Below are 24093 nucleotides of genomic sequence, written 5' to 3'. Positions count from 1 at the left end.
AATATATCGCCGCTCCTTCATCGCCGCTGGGTCAAAATCCTGGAGCTCCCTCTACCTCACAGCACTTTGGGAGAACCTTCACCACACGGACTGCAGCGGTCAAAGAAGGCAGCTCACCACCACCTTCTCAAGGGCAATTAGGGATGGGCAATAAATGCCGGCCTCGCCAGCGATGCCCACATCCCATGAACGAATAAAAAAAAATGTGCACTCCCATTAGTCTCAGTGGGAGGAGAAAGTGATTCTGCTTCACAATTTCTTGCACTGACAAACTGCAAAATTTCCCAAAGGAGAAAAATTCTTCACACACATACCTAAACATAGAAATTAGACTGGATGCATTGTAAAGTAATATTAGTCAAGATGTAGTTTTGGAGCCCCACTGATGCACTAAGTAATGTAAAGCATTTAACATTGGGAAATGTCCTGAGACGTTTCATGGAAACGTAATCAAATAAAAATTGACACTGAGCTAAATGAAACAGATATTTGGAGAGGTGACTGAAGGCTTGGTCAAAGAAATGGGTTTTGAGGAGGGTCTTAAAGCAGGAGACAGAGGTGGAGAAGTTTAGGGAAGGAATTCCAGAGTGTAGGGCCTAGGCTGCAAAAAGCACACCTGCCAATGGTGAGGCGATGGGCGGCAGATACACAAGAAGACAGAGGTGGAAGAACGCAGGGTTATTGGAGCGTTGTAGAATGGAGAAGGTTACAGAGATAGGATGGAGCAAGGCCATGAAGGGATTTAAACATGAAGATGAGAATTTTAAAATGAGGCATCCCTTGCCCTAGGCCCGCTCCCTGCCAATGTAACTGCATATTGATCCTCAAACACCTGGATCTCTAGCTGCCAATGGAGATCAGTAGCCAAAAGCTCTCAATTCCATTTGGCTGTACTCCTACTCTTCAGCCTACCTGTAGAGCTCCCACTCTGTTCCCATCCCCCAGGAAAGCAAAGTCCTGAAAATCGTAGGCCAACCTTAACAGGGCATTCCCTAATGGCAAGTGTCAGGAAATTCCACTCTATAGAGTGTAAGCAACTTAACGTGGACAAAATAGAAATTTAAACTTGAGTATCAAGATGGGCTGTAATTTCAGCTGCAGTTGTAGTGTGCCACACAGCCAAGCTACAGTTTAAATTCCCATTACCTTAAAACCCATAATTCAGCAGAAGATTATTTTTGAAATTTCCCGGTGAAGCTTTATTCTAGCTTTCTGCCGGCACACTACGGCTAAGCAGAGGGCCATAGCTGACACATCAGCTGATCCCGATACTCAACTTTAAGTTTGCAAAGATCAGTTTATCCAGTGAAACCAAGTTCATTGTTTACCATGTGCACTAATTGTCAGATTAAAGTGCCATTAACGTGTTACAAGCAATAGATTTATTATCGAATCCTTTGGGAATATGATTTAAGGTTTTTCCCGTTGTAAGCGACTGTCCACTATATCCACATACTGTTCGAAGAAAGAGAGATGTTTTGGGGATTGTCGGAGTATATATGATATCATATATATGACATGATAGAAGTGTTTAAAATTATGAAAGGATGGGCCAGGGTAGATGAAAGCAGATGGTTTCCAGCAATTGAGAGGTCAAGAATGAGGGGCCAAAGATACAATATTAAATGTAACAGATTAAGTATAGAGGGCAGGCAGATCCTCGATGCACAGAGTGTTGTGAGGCTGAGGAATTCAGTTCCACTTCCGGTGGAAGCAGAAACTATGTCAACACGGACTTGTTGGGCCAAATGGCCTGTTTCTGTATTGTAACTTCTGTGTATTTCTATGAATGTTTCCTGTGTCCCAGATATGATCCCCAAACCATAGCCAAGAAAGCCCATGCTGTTTTCTGGCAGTGGAAATTTCCACCACCATATATGAGTCAGTAATCCATCATTGCCTGTCTGTTTTTAGATAAGCCCATCGTCCACATTCAGGAATGGAACTGACCTCATATTTACGGTTAGTAAATCTGCTTTTCACATACATTTTTCTCTACTCGGCTTATATTTTTGTTGCTGATATGCCTGTGACAAATTAGATTTTTGGAAGAAAGAAATAACTTCTGAAGTGCCTTTTTAAGTGTAACTTTATTATGTTATCTTGCTACAAATGTCCTATATGAAACTACACAATTATCATAGCGTTAGCAGGATTTTTGCATCACTTGTCTTCTGAAGAGCTAAAGCAAAGATATCATGTTGTATTTTCTGCAACAACTACTGGCTTCACCAGATTCATACGTGCAATGCAGCATCTTCTCTCTGTGACACTGCCTTCAGGGGCCATGTAAAACCATCTCAAAGTGAAGGGCGTGTATATGTATAGAGAGATTATTTTGCAATTATTCAGTGACCATAAATAATGGTCATAATTTTCCCACCAGACAGCTGTGCTTGGATTCACAATGTGACTTTTTCCCTTTCAAATAGCAAATGTAAATTAATTACTATCTGCTGAGCAATCTTTGCTCCCTCTGGCTGCTATCTTCTTGGTCCACTGCAAGAAGAGCATTGCAGTGAATAGAAGAATACATCCTATTTCTGGCCCAGAAAGAAAGAGTTTGCTAAGATCTTTTGGCCATGACTGGAATTTTGACCTGCTGAGGACACAATTCTGAACTGTAATAATTAAATTTAACAATTAGAATAAATTGCTGCAAGTGAAGAGCTAGGACCAGCATGAACCCAATTAGCTGAATGGCCTCCTTCTGTGCTGTAATTGCTATAATTCTTGAACCTAGGGAGCATAATTTCAGTGTGGTGGTATAAATAATACTAGATTCTATCTGCGACAAAATAATGTGCATGTGTGCACATCTTCCCATTTGCCTTTATGTACTGCAGCACTTCCCATATAGCCTTTCCCCATCTGTACCCACTGCCAACTAAACACATGTTGGCTGTCATTGTGTTGCATGCTCCCCGCTATAAAATGGTATAAATTCAGTAAATTATTATAGGAACAGGTGTGAGAGCTGTACAGAGATGCTGGGAGACTACAGACTGAAGAGATTGAAGGGTTTAGAGGAAAAGCAACAGAGTCTGAGACAGAGGTCACAATGACAGTATGAGCCATAAGAGATAAGAGTAGAAGACAAACAAAAAGACAGATCGAAGAAGATGGAAAGAATTAAAACATTGAGCAAGAAGCCAAGACACGGTTACCAGAAGTGAGGCACAATCCTTATTATCTTTGTCCATGAGCAGCGACGTAGAAGATTGGCTAGTGTATTTTAACATCGGAAAACATATGAAAATAGAAACAGGAGTACACGATTCAGACCCTCAAGCCTATTCCGCCATTCAGTTAGATCATGGGTGATCTGCACTTCAACTCCATTTACCCACCTTTGCTCCTTTGATACACTTACCTAACAAAAACCTATCGACCTCTGTCTTGAAAATTTCAATTAACCCAGCATCCTTTTGGGGGGGAGAGTTCCAGATTTTCACTGCCCTTTGTGTGAAGAAGTGCTTTCTGATTTCACTCCTAAATGGCGTAGCTCTAATTTTAAGATTATGCCCTCGTGTTCTGCTTTCCTCCACCAGAGGAAATAATTTCTCTGTATTTACCCTATGGAATTAGTTTATCATTTTAAATACCTCGATTAGATCACCCAACAACCTTCTAAAGTCAAGGGAACACAAGCCAAGCTTATGCAACCTGTCCTCATAATTTAGCCCTTTAAGCCCTGGTAACATTCTGGTGAATCTGCACTGTACCCCCCTCCAAGGCCAATATATCTTTCCTGAGGTTCGGTACCCAAAACTGAATGCAGTACTCTAGACGGGGACTGACGAAGGTTCTGTACAACTGTAGCATCACTTCCTTACTTTTGAATTCCAATCCCCTTGAGACAATAATCCGGGACAAAATTAATTGGCACTTGGAAAAGTATGGGCTAATAAATGAAAGTCAGCATGGATTTGTTAAAGGAAAATCATGTTTGACGAACTTGATTGAGTTCTTTGATGAGGTAACAGAGAGGGTTGATGAGGGTAGTTCGGTTGATGTGTACATGGACTTTCAAAAGGAATTTGATAAAGTACCACATAATAGACTCATTAGCAAAATTAAAGCTCATGAGATTAAAGGGACAGTGGCAGCGTGGATACAAAATTGGTTAGGGGACAGAAAGCAGAGAGTAGTGGTGAACGGTTGTTTTTCAGATTGGAAAGAAGTATACAGTGGTGTTCCCCAGGGGTCAGTATTAGGACCACTGCTCTTTTTCATATATATTATTGACCTGGACTTGGGTATAGAGGGTATAATTTCAAAGTTTGCAGATGACACGAAACTTGGAAATGTAGTAAACAATCGAGGATAGGAACAGACTTCAGGAGGACACAGACAGACTGGTGAAATGGGCAGACACATGGCAGATGAAATTTAACACAGAGAAGTGTGAAGTGATGCATTTTGGGAGGAAGAATGAGGAGAGGCAATATAAACTAAATGGTACAATTTTAAAGGGATGCAGGAACAGAGAGACCTGGGGGTGTATGTACACAAATCTTTGAAGGTGGCAGGACATGTTGAGAAGGCTGTTAAAAAAGCATATGGGATTCTGGGCTTATTAATGGAGGCACAGAGTACAAAAGCAAGGAAGTTATGCTAAACCTTTAAAAATCACTGGTTAGGCCTCAGCTGGAGTATTGTGTTCAATTCTGGGCACCACACTTTAGGACGGATGAAGGCCTTAGAGAGGGTGAGATGGGATTTACTAGAATGGTGCCAGGGATGAGGGACTTCAGTTATGACTGGAGAAACTGGGGTTGTTCTCCTCAGAATAGAGAAGGTTAAGGGGCGATTTGATAGAGGTGTTCAAAATCAAAATCAGTTTTGACAGAGTAAATAAGGAGAAACTGTTTTTGAAATCTGATTTTCTTTAATCAGCTCATACTTGTCCAAGTGCTCAGTCAAACTGTCCCGAATGATAGATTCCAGTACCTCCCCATAACTTATATTACACTGACAGGCCTGGTTTCTCCCTCCCTCTTCTTAAATAATGGAGTGACATTGCAATTTTCCAGTGGTGTATTTTCTAAGTAAAATTTGACAGTGGGCTGTATTTAATATGACGACATGAAAAGAGCAAAATTTTTGAGGACTATTTTGTTCTGGATCGGAGTTTGATACATTGCTTTAACATTGTCTTAATATTGTCCACAATTTCCGGTTTAGTACCATGGACTCATATCACTGAAGGTTGAGGGTGACCATGTTCCTTCAATGCCCAGTAAAAGAGCAAGAGTACTGGTCACCAGCCGGGGACAACAGCATTTTTCTGGGAAAACAGAGCTCCTGCAGGCTGAGAAAGAGGTGGCACTGCCTGCATCACGGCTTTTTCCTGGAGAGCAGGTTGGTTATTAGGAAAAATAGGAATGACAGCAATTCCTCTCGAGCCCAGCCCACTTTCTGAAAGAAATCTGCTAAAGCTAAGATTGCTGTTTTCTTCCAAGAGGGAATAAGTGCATTGATTGATCTGTACAAATTGGAAAAACCTATGGTTTTATCCATGGTTTGGAATGAGTTTGCTGATCTCAGCCAAAGTGACAGTAACTGGTACTATCACTGGCATCAGTTTCTCCAGTCAGTTGACACTCCTGATCACAATTTCTTGAATCTTAGTGGATATGCATATGTGGACAGGATTAAGCTTTGGCTGTGATGCCTCCTCTCCCCCACCATGCTTAATATCCTACCATGGGTAACTGCCTGAAATTCTCATCCTTGCGTTTAAATCCTTTCATCGCCTCACCTCTCCCTATCTCTGTAACCTCCTCCAGCTCTACAACCCTCCCAAGAACTCAGCATTCCTCCAATTCTGGCCTCTTGTGCCTCCTCACTTTCTTTGCCTCACCATTGGCAGCCATGCCTTCGGCCATGTAGAGCCCTATACTCTAGATTTGCTCCCTAAACCTCACTCACTCCTCCTTTACGACCCTCTTTAAAACCCATTTCTTTGACCAAGCTTTTAATCACTCTTCCTAATGTCTTCTTCTTTGGCTCAACATCCATCATTGTCTGATCATCTTCTGTGAACATAAGAACATAAGAAATAGGAGCAGGAGTAGGCCAATCGGCCCCTCGAGCCTGCTCCGCCATTCAATAAGATCATGGCTGATCTGATCCTAACCTCAAATCTAAATTCGTGTCCAATTTCCTGCCCGCTCCCCGTAACCCCTAATTCCCTTTACTTCTAGGAAACTGTCTATTTCTGTTTTAAATTTATTTAATGATGTAGCTTCCACAGCTTCCTGAGGCAGCAAATTCCACAGACCTACTACCCTCTGAGTGAAGAAGTTTCTCCTCATCTCAGTTTTGAAAGAGCAGCCCCTTATTCTAAGATTATGCCCCCTAGTTCTAGTTTCACCCATCTTTGGGAACATCCTTACCTCATCCACCCGATCAAGCCCCTTCACAATCTTATATGTTTCAATAAGATCGCCTCTCATTCTTCTGAACTCCAATGAGTAGAGTCCCAATCTACTCAACCTCTCCTCATATGTCCACCCCCTCATCCCCGGGATTAACCGAGTGAACCTTCTTTGTACTGCCTCGAGAGCAAGTATGTCTTTTCTTAAGTATGGAGACCAAAACTGTATGCAGTATTCCAGGTGCGGTCTCACCAATACCTTATATAACTGCAGCAATACCTCCCTGTTTTTATATTCTATCCCCCGAGCAATAAAAGCCAACATTCCGTTGGCCTTCTTGATCACCTGCTGCACTTGCATACTAACTTTTTGATCTTCTTGCACTAGGACCCCCAGATCCCTTTGTACTGCAGTACTTTCCAGTTTCTCGCCATTAAGAAAATAACTTGCTCTCTGATTTTTCCTGCCAAAGTGCATAACCTCACATTTTCCAATATTGTATTGCATCTGCCAAATCTCCGCCCACTCACCCAGCCTGTCTATATCCCCCTGTAGGTTTTTTATATCCTCCTCACTCTTCACTTTCCCTCCCATCTTTGTATCATCTGCAAACTTTGATATGTTACACTCGGTCCCCTCCTCCAAATCGTTAATATAGATTGTAAAGAGTTGGGGACCCAGCACCGACCCCTGCGGAACACCACTGGCTACTGGTTGCCAGTCCGAGAATAAACCATTTATCCCAACTCTCTGCTTCCTGTTAGATAACCAATCCTCCACCCATGCCAGAATATTACCCCCAATCCAGTGATTCTTTATCTTGAGCAATAATCTTTTATGTGGCACCTTGTCGAATGCCTTCTGGAAGTCTAAATACACTACGTCCACTGGTTCCCCTTTATCCACCCTGTACGTTATGTCCTCAAAGAACTCAAGCAAATTTGTCAGACATGACTTCCCCTTCGTAAAGCCATGCTGACTTTGTCCTATTAAATTATGTTTATCCAAATGTTACGCTACTGTCTCCTTAATAATAGACTCCAAAATTTTACCCACCACAGATGTTAGGCTAACTGGTCTATAATTTCCAGCCTTCTGCCTAATACCCTTTTTAAATAAGGGTGTTACATTAGCAGTTTTCCAATCTGCCGGGACATTTGCCGAGTCCAGAGAATTTTGGAAAATTATTACCAAAGCATCCACAATCCCTCCTGCCACTTCCCTCAAGACCCTCGGATATAAGCCATCAGGTCCAGGGGATTTATCCGCCTTGAGTCCCATTATTTTACTGAGTACCAATTCCTTAGTGATTTTAATCGTATTTAGCTCCTCCCCCCCTAGAGCCCCCTGTTTGTCCAGTGTTGGGATATTTTTAGTGTCCTGTACCGTAAAGACTGAAACAAAATATTTGTTCAGCATTTTTGCCATTTCCATGTTTCCCACCATTAATTTCTCGGTCTCATCCTCTAAGGGACCTACGTTTGCCTTAGCTACCCTTTTTCTTTTTGTATAACTATAGAAAATCTTGCTATCTGTTTTTATATTTTTTGCTAATTTATTTTCATAATCAATCTTCCCTTTCTTAATCAATCCTTCAGTTACTTTTTGCTGTCTTTTGAAGAATTCCCAATCTTCTATCCTCCCACTAAGTTTGGCTACCTTATATGTCCTTGTTTTTAGTCGGATACTGTCCTTAATTTCTTTACTTAGCCACGGATGGCTGTCATTTCTTTTACACCCTTTTTTCCTCAGTGGAATATATATTTTTTGAAAGTTGTAAAATAACGCCTTGAATGAACACCACTGTTCATGTACCGTCTTACCCTTTAATCTATTTTCCCAGTCCACTTTAATCAATTCCGCTCTCATACCATCATAGTCTCCTTTATTCAAGCTCAGTACGCTTGTTTGAGAACCAACCTTCTCACCCTCTAATTGGATATGGAATGTAACCATGTTATGGTCACTCATTCCAAGGGGATCCTTAACTAGGACATTATTAATTAATCCTGGCTCATTACACAGGACCAGGTCCAAGGTTGCTTGCCCCCTTGTAGGATCAGTTACATACTGCTCAAGAAATCCATCCCTAATACACTCAATAAACTCTTCCTCAAGGCTGCCCTGCCCAATTTGATTTGTCCAGTCAATATGATAGTTAAAATCCCCCATAATTATAGCTGTTCCCTTATTACATGCCCCGACTATTTCCTGATTAATACTTCTTCCAGCAGAGTTGCAACTATTAGGAGGCCTATATACTACGCCCACTACTGTTTTTTTCCCCTTATTATTCCTTATCTCTACCCAAACTGTTTCATTATCCTGATCCTTTGTCCCAATATCATTTCTCTGTATTACAGTGATTCCTTCCTTTATTAACATAGCCACCCCACCTCCCCTTCCTTCCTGCCTGTCCTTCCTGATTGTTAAATACCCTGGCATATTTAATTCCCAGTCGTTGTCACCCTGCAGCCATGTTTCTGTAATGGCCACAAGATCATACCCATACGTAGTTATTTGTGCCGTTAACTCGTCCATTTTGTTATGAATGCTACGTGCATTCAGATAAAGAACTTTCAAATATGTTTTGTGACACTTAGTTCCTGCTTTTTCCTTTTTTAACACTTTACCTTTTACTCCATACCTTCTGTCCCTTCCTGTCACGCTTTCCTCTGTCTCCCTGCTCAGGTTCCCAACCCCCTGCCACAGCTTTGATGCTGGGTTAATCGCCTCACGCCTTCTAGTTTTTATTTTTTCTGTCGTGCCTAAAGTACACTTTCTTTCCGCTGCTCTACGCTTTTCCCTTTCACTTGTTCTTGAACAACTGTTTGTACTATTTGTATTGTAGATTTCCCCTGGGTCTTCTCCTCTCTTGCTGCTCTCAATTTTATTCCCTTCTGACTCCCCGCTCAGGTTCCCATCCCCCTGCCACTCTAGTTTAAATCTTCCCCTTGTTACATTTTTCTGTTTTAATGATGCTATATCAATGAAAGTTATTGTTGTTGCCTAGAATTTTGCTGTTGTGTGTAGTCTTTTTAAGAGAGGAAAAAAATGAGGAGAGTAGGGATAATGAGTAAGTACTCACATTGGCAGGATGTGACTGGTGGAGTCCCGCAGGGATCTGTCTTGGGGCCTCATTTATTCACAATATTTATTAACGACTTAGATGAAGGCATAGAAAGTCTCATATCTCAGTTTGCTGATGACACAAAGATTGGTGGCATTGTGAGCAGTGTAGATGAAAACATAAAATTACAAAGTGATATTGATAGATTAGGTGAATGGGCAAAACTGTGGCAAATGGAATTCAATGTAAACAAATGTGAGGTCATCCACTTTGGACCAAAAAAGGATAGAACAGGGTACTTTCTAAATGGTAAAAAGTTTAGAAACAGTGGATGTCCAAAGGGACTTAGGGGTTCAGGTACATAGATCATTGAAGTGTCATGAACAGGTGCAGAAAATAATCAATAAGGCTAATGGAATGCTGGCCTTTATATCTAGAGGACTGAAGTACAAGGGGGCAGAAGTTATGCTGCAGCTATACAAAACCCTGGTTAGACCGCACCTGGAGTACTGTGAGCATATTGGCTTTGGAGGGAGTGCAGCGTAGGTTTACTAGAATGATACCCGGACTTCAAGGGTTAAGTTACGAGGAGAGATTACACAAATTGGGGTTGTATTCTCTGGAGTTTCGAAGGTTAAGGGGTGATCTGATCGAAGTTTATAAGATATTAAGGGGAACGGATAGGGTGGATAGAGAGAAACTATTTCCGCTGGTTGGGGATTCTCGGAGTAGGGGGCACAGTCTAAAAATTAGAGCCAGACCTTTCAGGAGTGAGATTAGAAAACATTTCTGCACACAAAGGGTGGTAGAAGTTTGGAACTCTCTTCCGCAAACGGCAATTGATACTAGCTCAATTACTAAATTTAAATGTGAGCTAGATAGCTTTTTGGCAACCAAAGGTATTAGGAGATATGGGCCAAAGGCAGATATATGGAGTTAGATCACAGATCAGCCATGGTCTTATCAAATGGCGGAGCAGGCACAAGGGGCTGAATGGCCTACTCCTGTTCCTATGTTCCTATGATTCTGAAATGGCAGTGCTTTTTTCGACATCTGGGTTATGTGTTCAGCACTTCATGCTGTGTTAAAAGAGAAAAAAGTAAACGCAGTAATGATGTTCTACTTCTAGTATCTTTTAAGGGGACACTGGCTTCATGAATAAGCATTTGGCGAACAATTTTTTTTGTTTTTGACATAGACAGGAGGGTAAATATTTGGATACTTTGCTTTCAGCACATTTCATTACTTGTCTATTTTGAATCAAGATGAATAAATGAAAGGTTTATGATAATCCAAAGCTTTTCAGAGGTCTCCAGAAAGCCATGAATCCTGAACCAAATTGATTAATCCTTGCACTTTCAGCATTGGGCTGAGTCTTCATCCTCATAACATTTACCTAAAGCTACAAGGCCAGCCTACATAGCAATAGTCACTTCATTTCAAAGTAATTCATTGTGTATGAAGCACTTTGATACATTCCTGAGCGACACGATAAGGTGCTACATAAAGGAAGTCTAATTTCTGCATTACATCGACCGCCTCCACCCCTACCTCAGCCCATCTGCTGTTGAAACCCTCATCCATGTTTTTGTTACCACCAGACTCAACTATTCCAATGCTCTCCTGAACAGCTTCCCATCCTCCAACCTCCACAAACTCCCAACTCATCCAAAACTCTGCTGCCCATATCTTATCCCCCACCATGTCCTTGTTATCTAATCACCTCTGTCCACGCTGATCTACATTAGCTCCAGGTCCCCCAATGCCTCAAATTTGAAATTCTCATCCTCCTGTTTAAATCCCTTCATGGTCTCACTCCTCCCTTTCTTTGTAAACTCCTCCAGTACTTTAATTCCCTCCTCTGAACTCTCTGTTCCTCCATATCTTGACTTTTGTCCTCCGCACCCCCCCCCCCACCTTCCCTCACCAATGGTGGCCGTGCCACTTCGTCACTTAGGGCCCAATCTCTGGAATTCACTGCCTCAACTCCTATGCCTCTCCTGCTTGATTCCCCTCCTTCAAACACACTTCTTTGACCGCAGCTTTTGGTCACCTTTCTTTGGTTTTGCGTCCATTACCCCTCTCTGAAGCACCATGGGATGGTTTTCTTCTTGTTTTTGATCCTTTCAGTTGTTCATGCCTATGACTCATTGCATTGGGATATCCCAATTCTGCCCTGCAGTGGAGGAAGGGCATTTCCTCATGAGGAGGGAGGAAGTGCAAAATGCCCAGGCTGTTATCTGACGCTTCCTGATTCGTTGCCAACAAAGAAATATTGCAAGAAACATGAGAACAGTCACTTTCCTGCATTGATAGTGATTTTCTATCCATTATGAGCAGTCAAAATGTGCTGCTTCAGGTTTCATAGGAACAGAGTAGGCCATTTAGCCCCTGGAGCCTGTTCCGCCATTCAGTGAGATCATGGCTGATCTGTGACCTAACTCCATGTACCTGCCTTAGCCCCATATCCCTTAATACCTTTGGTTAACAAAAATCTATCAGTCTCAGATTTAAAATTAACATTTGAGTTGGCATCAACTGCCATTTGCGGAAGAGAGTTCCAAGTTTCTACTACCCTTTGCGTGTAGAAGTGTTTCCTAATTTCAGTCCTGAAAGTCCTGGCCCTAATTTTTAGGCTATGTCCCCCTAGTCCTAAACTCCCTAATCAGAGGAAATAGTTTCTCTCGATCTACCCTATCAGTTCCCCTTCATACCTTGAAAATTTCAATCAAATCACCACTCAATCTTCTAAATTCCAGGGAATACAACCCTAGTTTGTGTAATCTCGCCTCGGAATTTAACCCTTGGAGTCCAGGTATCATTCTAGTAAATCCTCGCTGCACTCCCTCCAAGGCTAATATATCCTTCCTAAGTTGCAGTGCCCAGAACTGAACACAATACTCTAGGTGTGGTCTAACCAGGGTCTGTAGCATAACTTCTACCCCCTTGTATTCTAGTCCTCTAGATATAAAGGCCAGGATTCCATTGGCCTTTTTCATTATTTTCTGTGTCCATGACATTTTAATGAGCTATGTACATGGAACCCTAAGTCTCATATAGAGTTTCCAATTATTCCCCTTTCTTGACACCAGTCGTAGAGTCCTACAGCCGGGAACAGCAAGTTATAAAGGGTACAGAGGTGCAGTACATGTGATTTACCCCTTAAAATAATCATCCTTTTCTACTAATGCCATAACTGCATATAGAAGGTAGGTGGATAATGGGAGATATAGAATCATAGAAAGTTACGGCACAGAACGATGCCATTCAGCCCATGCTGGCCGAAAAAGAGCTGTCCTGCTGAATTCCACTTTCTAGCACTTGGTCTGTGGCTCTGTAGGTTACGGCACTTCAGGTGCACATCCAAAAATGAGTTGAGGGTTTCTGCCTCTACCACCCTTTCAGGCAGTGAGTTCCAGACCCCCACCACCCTCTGGGTGAAAAAAATTCTCCTCAGCTCCCCTCTAATCTATCTACCAATTATTTTCAATCTATGTCCCCTGGTCACTGACCCCTCTGCTAAGGAAAATAGGTCCTCCTTATCCACTCTATCCAGTCCCATCATAATTTTATACACCTCAATTAAATCTCCCCTCAGCCTCCTTTGTTCCAAAGAAAACAACCCCAGCCTATCCAATCTTTTCTCATCACTAAAATTCTCCAGCCCTGGCAACATCTTCGTAAATCTCCTTTGTACCCTCCTTAGTGCAATCACATCTTTCCTGTAATGTGGTGGCCAGAATGTACGCAGTACTCGAGCTGTGGCCTAACCAATTTTTTATACAGTTCGAGCATAACCTCCCTGCTCTTATATTCTATTCCTCAGCAAATAAAGGAAAGTATCCCGTATGCCTTTTTAACCACCTTATCTACCTGTCCTGCTACCTTCAGGGATCTGTGGACATGCACTCCAAGGTCCCTTTGTTCCTCTACACCTCTCAGTATCCTCCCATTTATTGTGTACTCCCTTGCCTTGTTTGCCCTCCCCAAATGCATTACCTCACACTTCTCTGGATTGAATTCCGTTTGCTGCTTTTCTGCCCACCTGACCAGTCCATCGATATCTTCCTGCAGTCTACAGCTTTCCTCCTAATTATCAGCCACACAGCCAATTTTTGTATCATCTGCAAACTTCTTGATCAAGCCCCCCACATTCAAGTCCAAATCATTAATATATTAATCACCAAAAAAGCAAGAGACCTGGTACTGAGCCTTGCGGAACCCCACTGGAAACAACCTTCCAGTCGCAAAAACACCCGTCAACTATTACCCTTTGCTTCCTTCCACTGAGCCAATTTTGGATCCAACTTGCCACTTTCCCTTGGATCCCATGAGCTTTTACTTTTTTGACCAATCTGCCATGTGGGACCTTGTCGAAAGTCTTGCTAAAATCCATGTACACTACACCAAAGGCGGGTATATGGAGTTGGATCACAGATCAGCCATGATCTTATCAAATGGCGGAGCAGGCACGAGGGGCTGAATGGCCTACTCCTGTTCCTATGTTCCTATCAAACACGTTACCCTCATCGACCCTCCTTGTTACCTCCTCAAAAAATTCAATCAAGTTAGTCAGACACGACCTTCCCTTAACAAATCCATGCCGACTGTCCTTGATTACTCCGTGCCTTTCTAAATGACGTTTTATGCTGTCCCTCAGAATTGATTCCAATAATTTGCCCAGCACCAAGGTTAGACTGACTAGCCTATAATTACTCGGTCTATCTCTTTCTCCCTTTTTAAACAACAGTATAATGTTAGCAGTCCTGCAATCCTTCGGCACCATGCCTGTATCCAGGGAGGATTGGAAAATGATGGTTAGAGCCTCCGTTATTTCCTCCCTTGCTTCTCTTAACATCCTGGGATATATTTCATCCGGGCCTGGCGATTTATCTACTTTCAAAGATGCTAAACCCCTTAATACTTCTTCTCTCACAATGTTTATCCCATCCAATATTTCATACTCCTTCTCTTCCTTAACTACAATCTCTGCATCATCACTCTCTTTTGTGAAGAGAGACGCAAGTATTCATTAAGAACCACACCCACATCTTCCACCTCCACACATAGGTTACCTTTTTGGTCTCCAGTAGGCCCTACTCTTTCCTTAGTTATCCTCTTGCTCTTTATGTATTTATAAAACATTTTGGGGTTTTCCTTAGTTTAACTTGCCAGTATTTTATCATACCCTCTCTTTGCTTTCCTAATTTCCTTTTTAATTTCCCTCCTGTACTTTCTGTACTCCTCTAGGCTTTATGCAGTATTGAACTCTCAGTGTTGTGCTTCCCTTTTTCGCCATATCTTACCCTGTATGCTCCTTGTCATCCAGGGGGCTCTAAATTTGGCCGTCCCACTCTTTATCTTTGTGGGAACATGTTTACTCTGAACCCTTTGAATCTCCCCCTTGAATGCCTCCCACTGCTCTGACACTGATTTACCTTCAAGAAGCTGTTTCCAGTCCACTTCTGCGAAATCACTTCTCAGCTTTAGAACTTTTGCTCTTGTTCCATCTTTGTCCTCCCAGTCACTGTGTATAGAGGGTGGGTGGGTATTGGGAGTGTGTCTCCCAGTCACTGTGTATAGAGGGTGGGTGGGTATTGGGAGTGTGTCTCCCAGTCACTGTGTATAGAGGGTGGGTGGGTATTGGGAGTGTGTCTCCCAGTCACTGTGTATAGAGGGTGGGTGGGTATTGGGAGTGTGTCTCCCAGTCACTGTGTATAGAGGGTGGATATTGGGAGTGTGTCTCCCAGTCACTGTGTATAGAGGGTGGGTATTGGGAGTGTGTCTCCCAGTCACTGTGTATAGAGGGTGGGTATTGGGAGTGTGTCTCCCAGTCACTGTGTATAGAGGGTGGGTGGGTATTGGGAGTGTGTCTCCCAGTCACTGTGTATAGAGGGTGGGTGGGTATTGGGAGTGTGTCTCCCAGTCACTGTGTATAGAGGGTGGGTATTGGGAGTGTGTCTCCCAGTCACTGTGTATAGAGGGTGGGTGGGTATTGGGAGTGTGTCTCCCAGTCACTGTGTATAGAGGGTGGGTATTGGGAGTGTGTCTCCCAGTCACTGTGTATAGAGGGTAGGTGGGTATTGGGAGTGTGTCTCCCAGTCACTGTGTATAGAGGGTGGGTGGGATCAAAAGGGGCAGTGGCAGCGTGGATATGAAATTGGCTAAGGCAGAGAGTAGTCGTGAACTCTTTTTCAGACTGGAGGGAAGTATACAGTGGTGTCCCCCAGGGGTCGGTATTAGGACCACTGCTCTTGTTGATATATTGTAAACAATTTTACAACACCAAGTTATAGTCCAGCAATTTTATTTTAAATTCACAAGCTTTCGGAGATTTTCTCCTTCCTCAGGCAAATGTTTCAAGATCTCGAAACATTTGCCTGAGGAAGGAGAAAATCTCCGAAAGCTTGTGAATTTAAAATAAAATTGCTGGACTATAACTTGGTGTTGTAAAATTGTTTACAATTGTCAACCCCAGTCCATCACCGGCATCTCCACATCTTGTTGATATAAATTAATGACCTGGACTCGGGTATACAGGGCATAATTTCAAAGTTTGTGGATGACATGAAACTCGGAAATTTAGTAAACAGTGAGTAGGATAGTAACAGACTTCAGGAGGACATAGACAGACTGGTGAAATGGGCAGACACATGGCAGATGAAATTTAACGCAGGGAAGTGTGAAGTTATATATTTTGGAAGAAAAAATGAGGAGAGACAATATAAACTAAATGGTACAATTTTAAATGGGTGCAGGAACAGAGAGACCTGGGGGTTAACATTCACAAATCTTTGAAGGTGGCAGAACAAGATGATTAGGCTGTTAAAAAAGCACATGGGATCCTTGGCTTTAATAAAAAAGAATACAAAAGCAAGGAAGTTATGATAAACCTTTATAAATCACTGGTTAGACCTCAGCTAGAGTATTATTTCCAATTCTGAGCACCACACTTTAGAAAGTATGTCAAGGCCTTGGCAAGAGTGCAGAGGAGATTTACCAGAATGGTACCAGGGATGAGAGAATTCAGTTATGGGGAGAGACTGGAGAAGTTGAGATTGTTCTCCTTAGAGCAAAGAAGGTTAAGGGGAGATTTAATAGAGGTGTTCAAAATCATGAAGGGTTTTGATCGAGTAAATAGGGAGAAACTGTTTCCAGTGGAAGGAGGGTCGGTAACCAGAGGACACAGATTTAAGGTAATTGGCAAAAAAAGCCAGTGGGGGGGATGAGGAGTTTTTTTTTACTCAGTAAGTTGTTATGATCTGGAATGCGTTGCTTGAAAGGGCGGTGGAAGCAGATTCAACAGTAGCTTTCAAAAGGGAATTAGATATTTACTTAAAAAGGAAAAAAATTGCAGGGCTGTGGGGAAAGAGCAGAGGAGTGGAACTAAATTGATAGCTGTTTCAGAGAGCCAGCATGGCACAAGCACGATGGGCCGAATGGCCTCCTTTTGTGCTATATGATTCTATGACTTTATGAAATTGAAACATGTAGAAACACATGTTTACATTTCCCATGTGAAGTGTGAATGTGAGACTTCATGAGTAGATCAGAATTGTTGGCAGCATGGAAAATGTTTGGATTAAAGATGCATTTTCTGCATAATTTTTTTTATCTGGGAAGGGAGAAGAATTGCAATGTGTTATTTTCAGCACACTAACACGGCTGTACAAATAGCCTCACAATGCATTTCAGTCCAACGCCGTGCATTTGTGTATGTGTTCTTTGCACATTGTGTACTTGTTAACACACAAAAAGATGTTTCTTTGAAAATATTTCTCCTTTAAAACATTTTTTCTATAAAAGATTGCATCAGAGGTGCATTTTACAGCTTTATGAGAGCAAGGATTCGATGGGGGTAATTTTGACTTTGTGCGATAGTGTAAAACGTTTTACATCTCTCCCGCTTTTTATTTCCATTGACTATCGCACAGTCAAAATTACCCCCATCGAATCCTTGCTCTCATAAAGCTGTAAAATGCACCTCTGGAGTTAGTGATTGAAGTAGAGACCATGTCAACGTTTAGGACTAGGTTGGATAGATGGTTGAAGGAAAGGGGGATAAAGGGATATGGGAATACAGCAGGCACATGGGATTAGGACTTCTTCTCCTGTAGAAGATAAACTCAACATGAACTGGTTGGGCCCATGTTGTCATTCTTTGTATGTAATTTATAATGTTCTGGCCTGCAAACAATGAAGAAAAAATTGTTTGTTAAATGTCCATTTATTTCCATGTTATCTTTCACAAGCAGAAAGTTAAAACGGGACTTCTACGTTGTTATGGTAGTTCTTCCAGCACAACTGGTGACAAATCACCCCCTCGGAATAATCATGTCTTACTTATTGAGAATTGATGATTCTGGTCTTCTTTATAGGATTATTCTGCTTCCGCTTTTAGAAAGCGCTGCACTCCAGACCGCAAAGGCCTCTTGTACTTTGACCAAAGTGATCAGAAGCTACTTAGATGTGATGGAATTTCTTGGAAGCCTTGGAACCCAACCACTGAGGTATGATAGAGAGCACAAGTGCTCCACTTAACACAAAGTCCTCAGGAACAGTGTGGCACAATGGGTTAGAGACAGATCTGGGTTCAAATCCAGCCTCTCCTCCATCCATTGGCTCCTATGGGAAATTATTTGGGAAATCACAAACCAGTTCCTAGTGGGCATGGTTCTATAGCACAAAACGGTCCCTAACTTGGCTGTTTATACCATTTTTCTCGGGTTTTTGTGGCTCTTTCACCAAAGTTACAATGCACGAGTGGGAGAACAACGGTGGGAATTCACCCATTTTGTCCATTTTCCACAGAATGTTTTGGAAATAGAGTTACTTTTAAATGTGTTCTAAAGCATAGTTGTTGTTTCCCCATAGACTGAAAATAATAAGCAATTCATTATTCTATCTGGGCAATCATTAAACTCCTCACATCCATTCTATTCAAAAGTTTTTGATCCCTTTCTGACCGTGACCACGGGGACTTAAAACACAGAGACAGACACAGGCAGACAGTCAGGTTCAGCTAAGGCTGCAAAGGCAGCCAGGTTTTTGAAACACAAAACTCTGAGGCAGTCAGGCCTAGCCAAGACTAAGAACATAAGAAATAGGAGCAGGAGTGGGCCATACAGCCCCTCGAGCCTGCTCCGCCATTCAATAAGATCATGGCTGATCTTCTATCTCAACTCCACTTTCCCGCCCAATCCCCAGATCCCTTGATTCCCTTAGTGTCCAAAAATCTATCAATCTCAGTCTTGAATATACTCAACGAATGAATGTCCACAGCCCTCTGGGGTAGAGAATTCCAAAGATTCACAACCCTCTGAGTGAAGAAATTTTTCCTCATCCCTATCCTAAACGGCCGACCCCTTATCCTGAGAATATGTCCCCTAGTTCTGGACTCTCGAGCCAGGGGAAACAACCTCTCAGCATCTACCCTGTCAAGTCGTCTAATAATTTTATACATTTCAATAAGATCACCTCTCATTCTTCTAAACTCCAGAGTTTGGGCCCATTCTACTCAACCTCTCCTCATAGGAAACCCTCTCATCCCAGGAATTAATGTAGTGAAACTTCATTGTACCCCCCGCCCCCCCCCCCCCAAGGCAAGAAGATTCTTCCTTAGATAAGGAGACCAAAATTGTACACAGTACCCCAGGTATGGTCTGTCTCATCAGAGTCCTATATAATTGTAGTTAGACCTACTTACTCTTATACTCCAACCCCTTTGCAATAAAGGCTAACATACCATTTGCCTTCCTAATTGCTTGCTGTATTTGGATGTTAACTTTCTGTGATACATGTACAAGGACACCCAAATCTCTCTGACTACCAACATTTAATAGTTTCTCATCATTTAAAAAAATTCTGTTTTTCTATTCTTCCTACCAAAGTGAATAACCTCACATTTCCCCATATTATATTCCATCTGCCATCTTCTTGTCCACTCACTTAACCTGTCTATATCCTTTTGCAGACTCTTTGCGTCCTCCTCACAACTTACTTTCCCACCTACAGCAAACTTGGATACATTACACTAGGTCCCCTAATCTAAGTCATTGATATATATTGTGAACAGCTGAGACCCATGCTCTGATCCCTGCGGCACCCCAATGCTTACAACCTGCTAATCCGAAAATGGCCCGTTTATACAAACTCTCTGTTTTCTGTTCATCAAGCAATCCTCAATCCATGCTAATATATTACCCCCAATCCCATGAGACCTAATCTTGTGTGACAACCTCTTGTGTGGCACCTTATCAAATACCTTTTGAAAATCCAACTGGTTCCCCTTTATCAACTCTATGCGTTACACCTTCAAAAAACTCTGAATAGATTTGTCAAACACGGTTTCCCTTTCATAAAACTGTGTTGACTCTGCCTAATCATATTATGATTTTCTAAGTGCCCTGATACTACATCCCCAGTAATAGATTCTAGTGTTTTCCCTACTACTGATGTCAGGCTAACTGGTCTGTGTTTCCCTGTTTTCTCTCTCCATCCTTTCTTGAATAGCAAGGTTACATTTGCAACCTTCCAATCCACGGGGACTGTTCTAGGATCTAGACAATTCTGGAAGATCAAAACCAATGCATCCACTGTCTCTGCAGCCACCTCTCCATCAGGTCCAGGGGATTTGTCGTCTTTTAGTCCCATCAATTTCTCCAGTACTTTTTCTTTACTAATCTTAATTACGTAAAGGTCTCATTAGACGCCTACTTTTGCTAATCTCTTCCGTTTTTCCTTTTGACTAAGAGGTTAGAAATTCTGGAGGACGGGTTAACAGTCATCTTGTTTAGAATCGTAGAATGGTTACAGCACAGAAGGAGGCCATTCGGCCCATCGAGCCCATGCCAGCTCTTTGTAAGAGCAATCCAGTTGGTCCCATTCTCCCACTCTTTCCCCGTAGCCCTGCAAATTTTTTCCCTTCAAGTGTTTATCCAATTCCTTTTTGAAAGCTATGATTGAATCTGCTTCGACCACTCTTTCAGGCAACGCATTCCAGATACTAACTACTTGCTGCGTAAAAACGTTTATCCTCATGTCGCCTTTGGTTCTTTTGCTAATCACCTTTAATCTGGTCCTTTGGATCTCAACACTTCCGCCAGTGGGGACAGTTTCTCTTTATTTACTTTGTCTAAACCCTTCATGATTTTGAACAATCAAATCTTCTCTTAACCTTCTCTGCTCTAAGGAGAACAACCCCAGCTTCTCCAGTCTCTCCATGTAACTGAAGTCCCTCATTCCTGGAACCATTCGAGTAAATCTTTTGTGCACCCTCTCTAAGGTCTTCACATCCTTCCTAAAGTGCGGTGCCCAGAATTGGACACAATACTCCAGTTGTGGCAGAATCAGTGTTTAAGAAAGGTTCAGCATAATTTGCTTGCTTTTGAACTCAATGCTTCTATTTATAAAGCCCAGGATCCCCTATGTTTTTTTAATCGATTTCTCAACCTGTCCTGCCACCTTCAAAGATTTGTGCAATATGCCCCCAGGTCTCTTTGTTCCTGCCCTCCCTTTAGAATTGTACCATTTAGTTTACATTGCCTCTCCTCAATCTTCCAGACAAAATGTATCACTTCGCATTTCTCTGCGTTAAATTTCATCTGCCATGTGTCTGCCCATTCCACCTGCCTGTCTATGCCCTCTTGAAGTCTATTACTATCTGTTGTAAACTGGATAGCCGGGTAGTGAAGGATAGAATACTAGAGCCTGGTCTTCAGTTGCTTCCAAGCCTTTATTCACAGAGATCCACAATGTACACACCACACCCTAGATAAGCTCTCATATTTGGATACAAAGAGAGCCCCAATTGATACACACCATCTGAATACAATTAACAATAATTGATATAAATCACATGGATACAATTAACACTATCCTCCTCACTGTTTACTACACTTCCAAGTTTTGTCATCTGCAAATTTTGAAATTGTGCCCTGTACACCCAATATATATCAAAGAAAGCAGTAGTCCTCGAACTGACCCCTGGGGTACACCACTGTCTACCTTCCTCCAGTCCGAAAAACACCTTTTAAAAGTCCATATACACATCAACCGCATTGCCCTCATCAATCCTCTCTGTTACCTCATCAAAAAACTCAATCAAGTTAGTTAAATACGATTTGCTGGCTTTCCTTTATTAATCCACACCTGTCTAAGTGAGTATTAATTTTGTCCCGGCTTACCGTTTCTAAAGACTTCCCCACCACTGAGGTTAAACTGACTGGCCTGTAGTTGCTGGGTTTATCCTTACACCCTTTTTTGAACAAGGGTGCATCATTTGCAATTCTCCAGTCCTCTGGCACCACCCCCGTATCTAAGGAGGATTGGAAGATTATGGCCAGCACCTCTGCAATTTCCACCCTTACTTCCCTCAGCAACCTAGGATGCATCCCATCCGGACCAGATGACTTATCTAATTTAAGTATAGCCAGCGTTTCTCGTACCTCCTCTTCATCAATTTTTAGCCCATCCAGTATCTCAAATACCTCCTCTTTTACTGTGACTTTGGCAACACCTTCTTCCTTGGTAAAGACAGATGCGTAGATCTCCTTTTTGGTCCCTAATTGGCCCTACACCTCCTCTTACTACCTGTTTACTATTTATATGCCTATAGGAGACTTTTGGATCCCCTTTTATGTTACTCGCCAGTCTAGTCTCATACTCTCTCTTTGCCCCCCTTATTTCCTTTTTCACTTCTCCTCTGAACTTTCCATATTCAGCCTGCTTCTCACATGTATTATCAACCTGACATCTGTCATATGCCCCTTTTTTCTGCTTCATCTTCCTCTCTACCTTTTTCATCATCCAGGTAGCTCTGGCTTTGTTTGCCCTACCTTTCCTCCTCGTGGGACTGTACCTCGATTGTATCTGAACAATCTCCTCTTTAAAGGCCGCCCATTGTTTGCTTACTACTTTGCCTGCCAATCTTTGATTCCAATTTACCCGATCCAGATCCGTTCTCAACCCAATGAAATTGGCCCTCCTCCAATTAAATATTTTTAATTAGATTGCTCCTTGTCCTTTTCCATAATTAATCTAAACCTTATGATACTATGATCACTGTTCCCTAAATGTACCCCCCATGACACTTGCTCCATTTAACCCACCTCATTTCCCAGAACGAGATCCAGCAATGCCTCCTTCCTCGTTGGGCCGAAAACATACTGATCAAGAAAGTTCTCCTGAACACACTTCAGAAATTCCTCCCCCTCTTTGCCCTTTACATTGTTACTGTCCCAGTTTATATTAGGATAATTGAAGGCCCTCATTATCACTACCCTATAGTTCTTGCACCTCTTTGTAATTTCCCTGCAAATTTGCTCCTCTATATACAAAAGAGATAGAGAATAAGATGAAATGGAAAAAAGGGGCGTGTGACAGGTGTCAGGTTGATAACACAAGTGAGAACCAGGCAGAATATAGAAAGTTCAGAGAAGAAGTGAAAAAGAAAATAAAAGGGGCAAAGAGAGAGTATGAGAGTAGACCGGCGGCCAACATAAAAGAGAATCCAAAAGTCTTCTACCGGCATGTAAACAGTAAATGGGTAGTAAGAGGAGAGGTGGGGCCAATTAGGGACCATAAAGGAGATCTACTCATGGAGGCAGAGGGGATGGCCGAGATACTAAATGAGTACTTTACATCTATCTTTACCAAGGAAGAAGATGCTGCCAGAGTCTCAGTGAAGGAAGATATAGTTGAGATACTGGATAGGCTAAAAATAAAGAAGAGGTACTTGAAAGGCTAGTTGTACTTCAAGTAGATAAGTCACCCGGTCCAGATGGGATGCATCCTCGGTTGCTGAGAGAAGTAAGGGTGGAAATTGCGGAGGTACTGGCCATAATCTTCCAAACATCCGGAGATACAGGGGTGGTGCTGGAGGACTGGAGAATTGCAGATGTTACACTCGTGTTCAAAAAAAAGTGCAAGGATAAACCCAGCAACCCAGTCAGTTTAACCTCAGTGGTGGGGAAACTTTTAGAAATGATAATTCAGGACAGAATTAATAGTCACTTAGATGACTGTGGATTGATTAGGGAAAGCCAGCACAGATTTGTTAAAGGCAAATTGTGTTTAACTAACCTGATAGAGTTTTTTGATGAGGTAACAGAGAGGGTAGATGGGGGCAATGCAGCTGATGTGGTGTATATGGACTTTAGAAAGGCGTTTGGTAAAGTGCCGCACGGTAGGTTTATCATCAAGATTGCGGCCCATGAAATAAAAGGGGCAGTAGCAACATGGATACAGAATTGGCCAAGGGACAGGAAGCAGAGAGTAGTGGTGAACGGTTGTTTTTCGGACTGGAGGGAGGTGTACAGTGGTGTTCCCCAGGGGTCGGTGCTGGGACCACTGCTTTTCTTGATATATATTAATGACTTGGACTTGGGTGTACAGGGCACAAATTCCCAATTTGCAGATGAAACAAAACTTGGAAGTGTAGTAAACAGTGAGGAGGATAGTGATAGACTTCAAGAGGATATAGACAGGCTGGTGGCATGGGTGGACACGTGACAGATGAAATTTAACGCAGAAAAATGCGAAGTGATACATTTCAGTAGGAAGAATGAGGAGAGGCAATATAAACTAGAGGGCACAACTCTAAAAGGGGTACTGGAACAGAGAGATCTGGGGGTATATGTG

The 24093-nt window shown here is 42.3% G+C and overlaps 1 protein-coding gene across 5 annotated transcripts in view; it reads left to right on the top strand.

Annotated features, from left to right (window-relative positions):
• frem1a (Fras1 related extracellular matrix 1a) overlaps window positions 1–24093 on the top strand; it is a 337163-nt gene that overhangs the window by 297630 nt on the left and 15440 nt on the right. For 2 of the 5 annotated variants that reach the window (XM_067983685.1, XM_067983686.1), the window contains exons 32-34: window positions 1915–1962; window positions 5188–5364; window positions 17832–17963. In XM_067983685.1, the coding sequence (XP_067839786.1) occupies window positions 1915–1962; window positions 5188–5364; window positions 17832–17963 (357 nt within the window). The remainder of the gene's footprint in view (window positions 1–1914; window positions 1963–5187; window positions 5365–17831; window positions 17964–24093) is intronic. The other 3 variants (XM_067983689.1, XM_067983688.1, XM_067983690.1) reach the window with 3 other exon arrangements.

This window comes from Heptranchias perlo, chromosome 4 (genome assembly GCF_035084215.1).
Source record: "Heptranchias perlo isolate sHepPer1 chromosome 4, sHepPer1.hap1, whole genome shotgun sequence".
In the NCBI taxonomy this organism is placed as follows: domain Eukaryota; kingdom Metazoa; phylum Chordata; class Chondrichthyes; order Hexanchiformes; family Hexanchidae; genus Heptranchias; species Heptranchias perlo.
The sequence above is the reverse complement of the archived record's forward strand: the minus strand, read 5'-3'. Positions and strand labels throughout refer to the sequence as shown.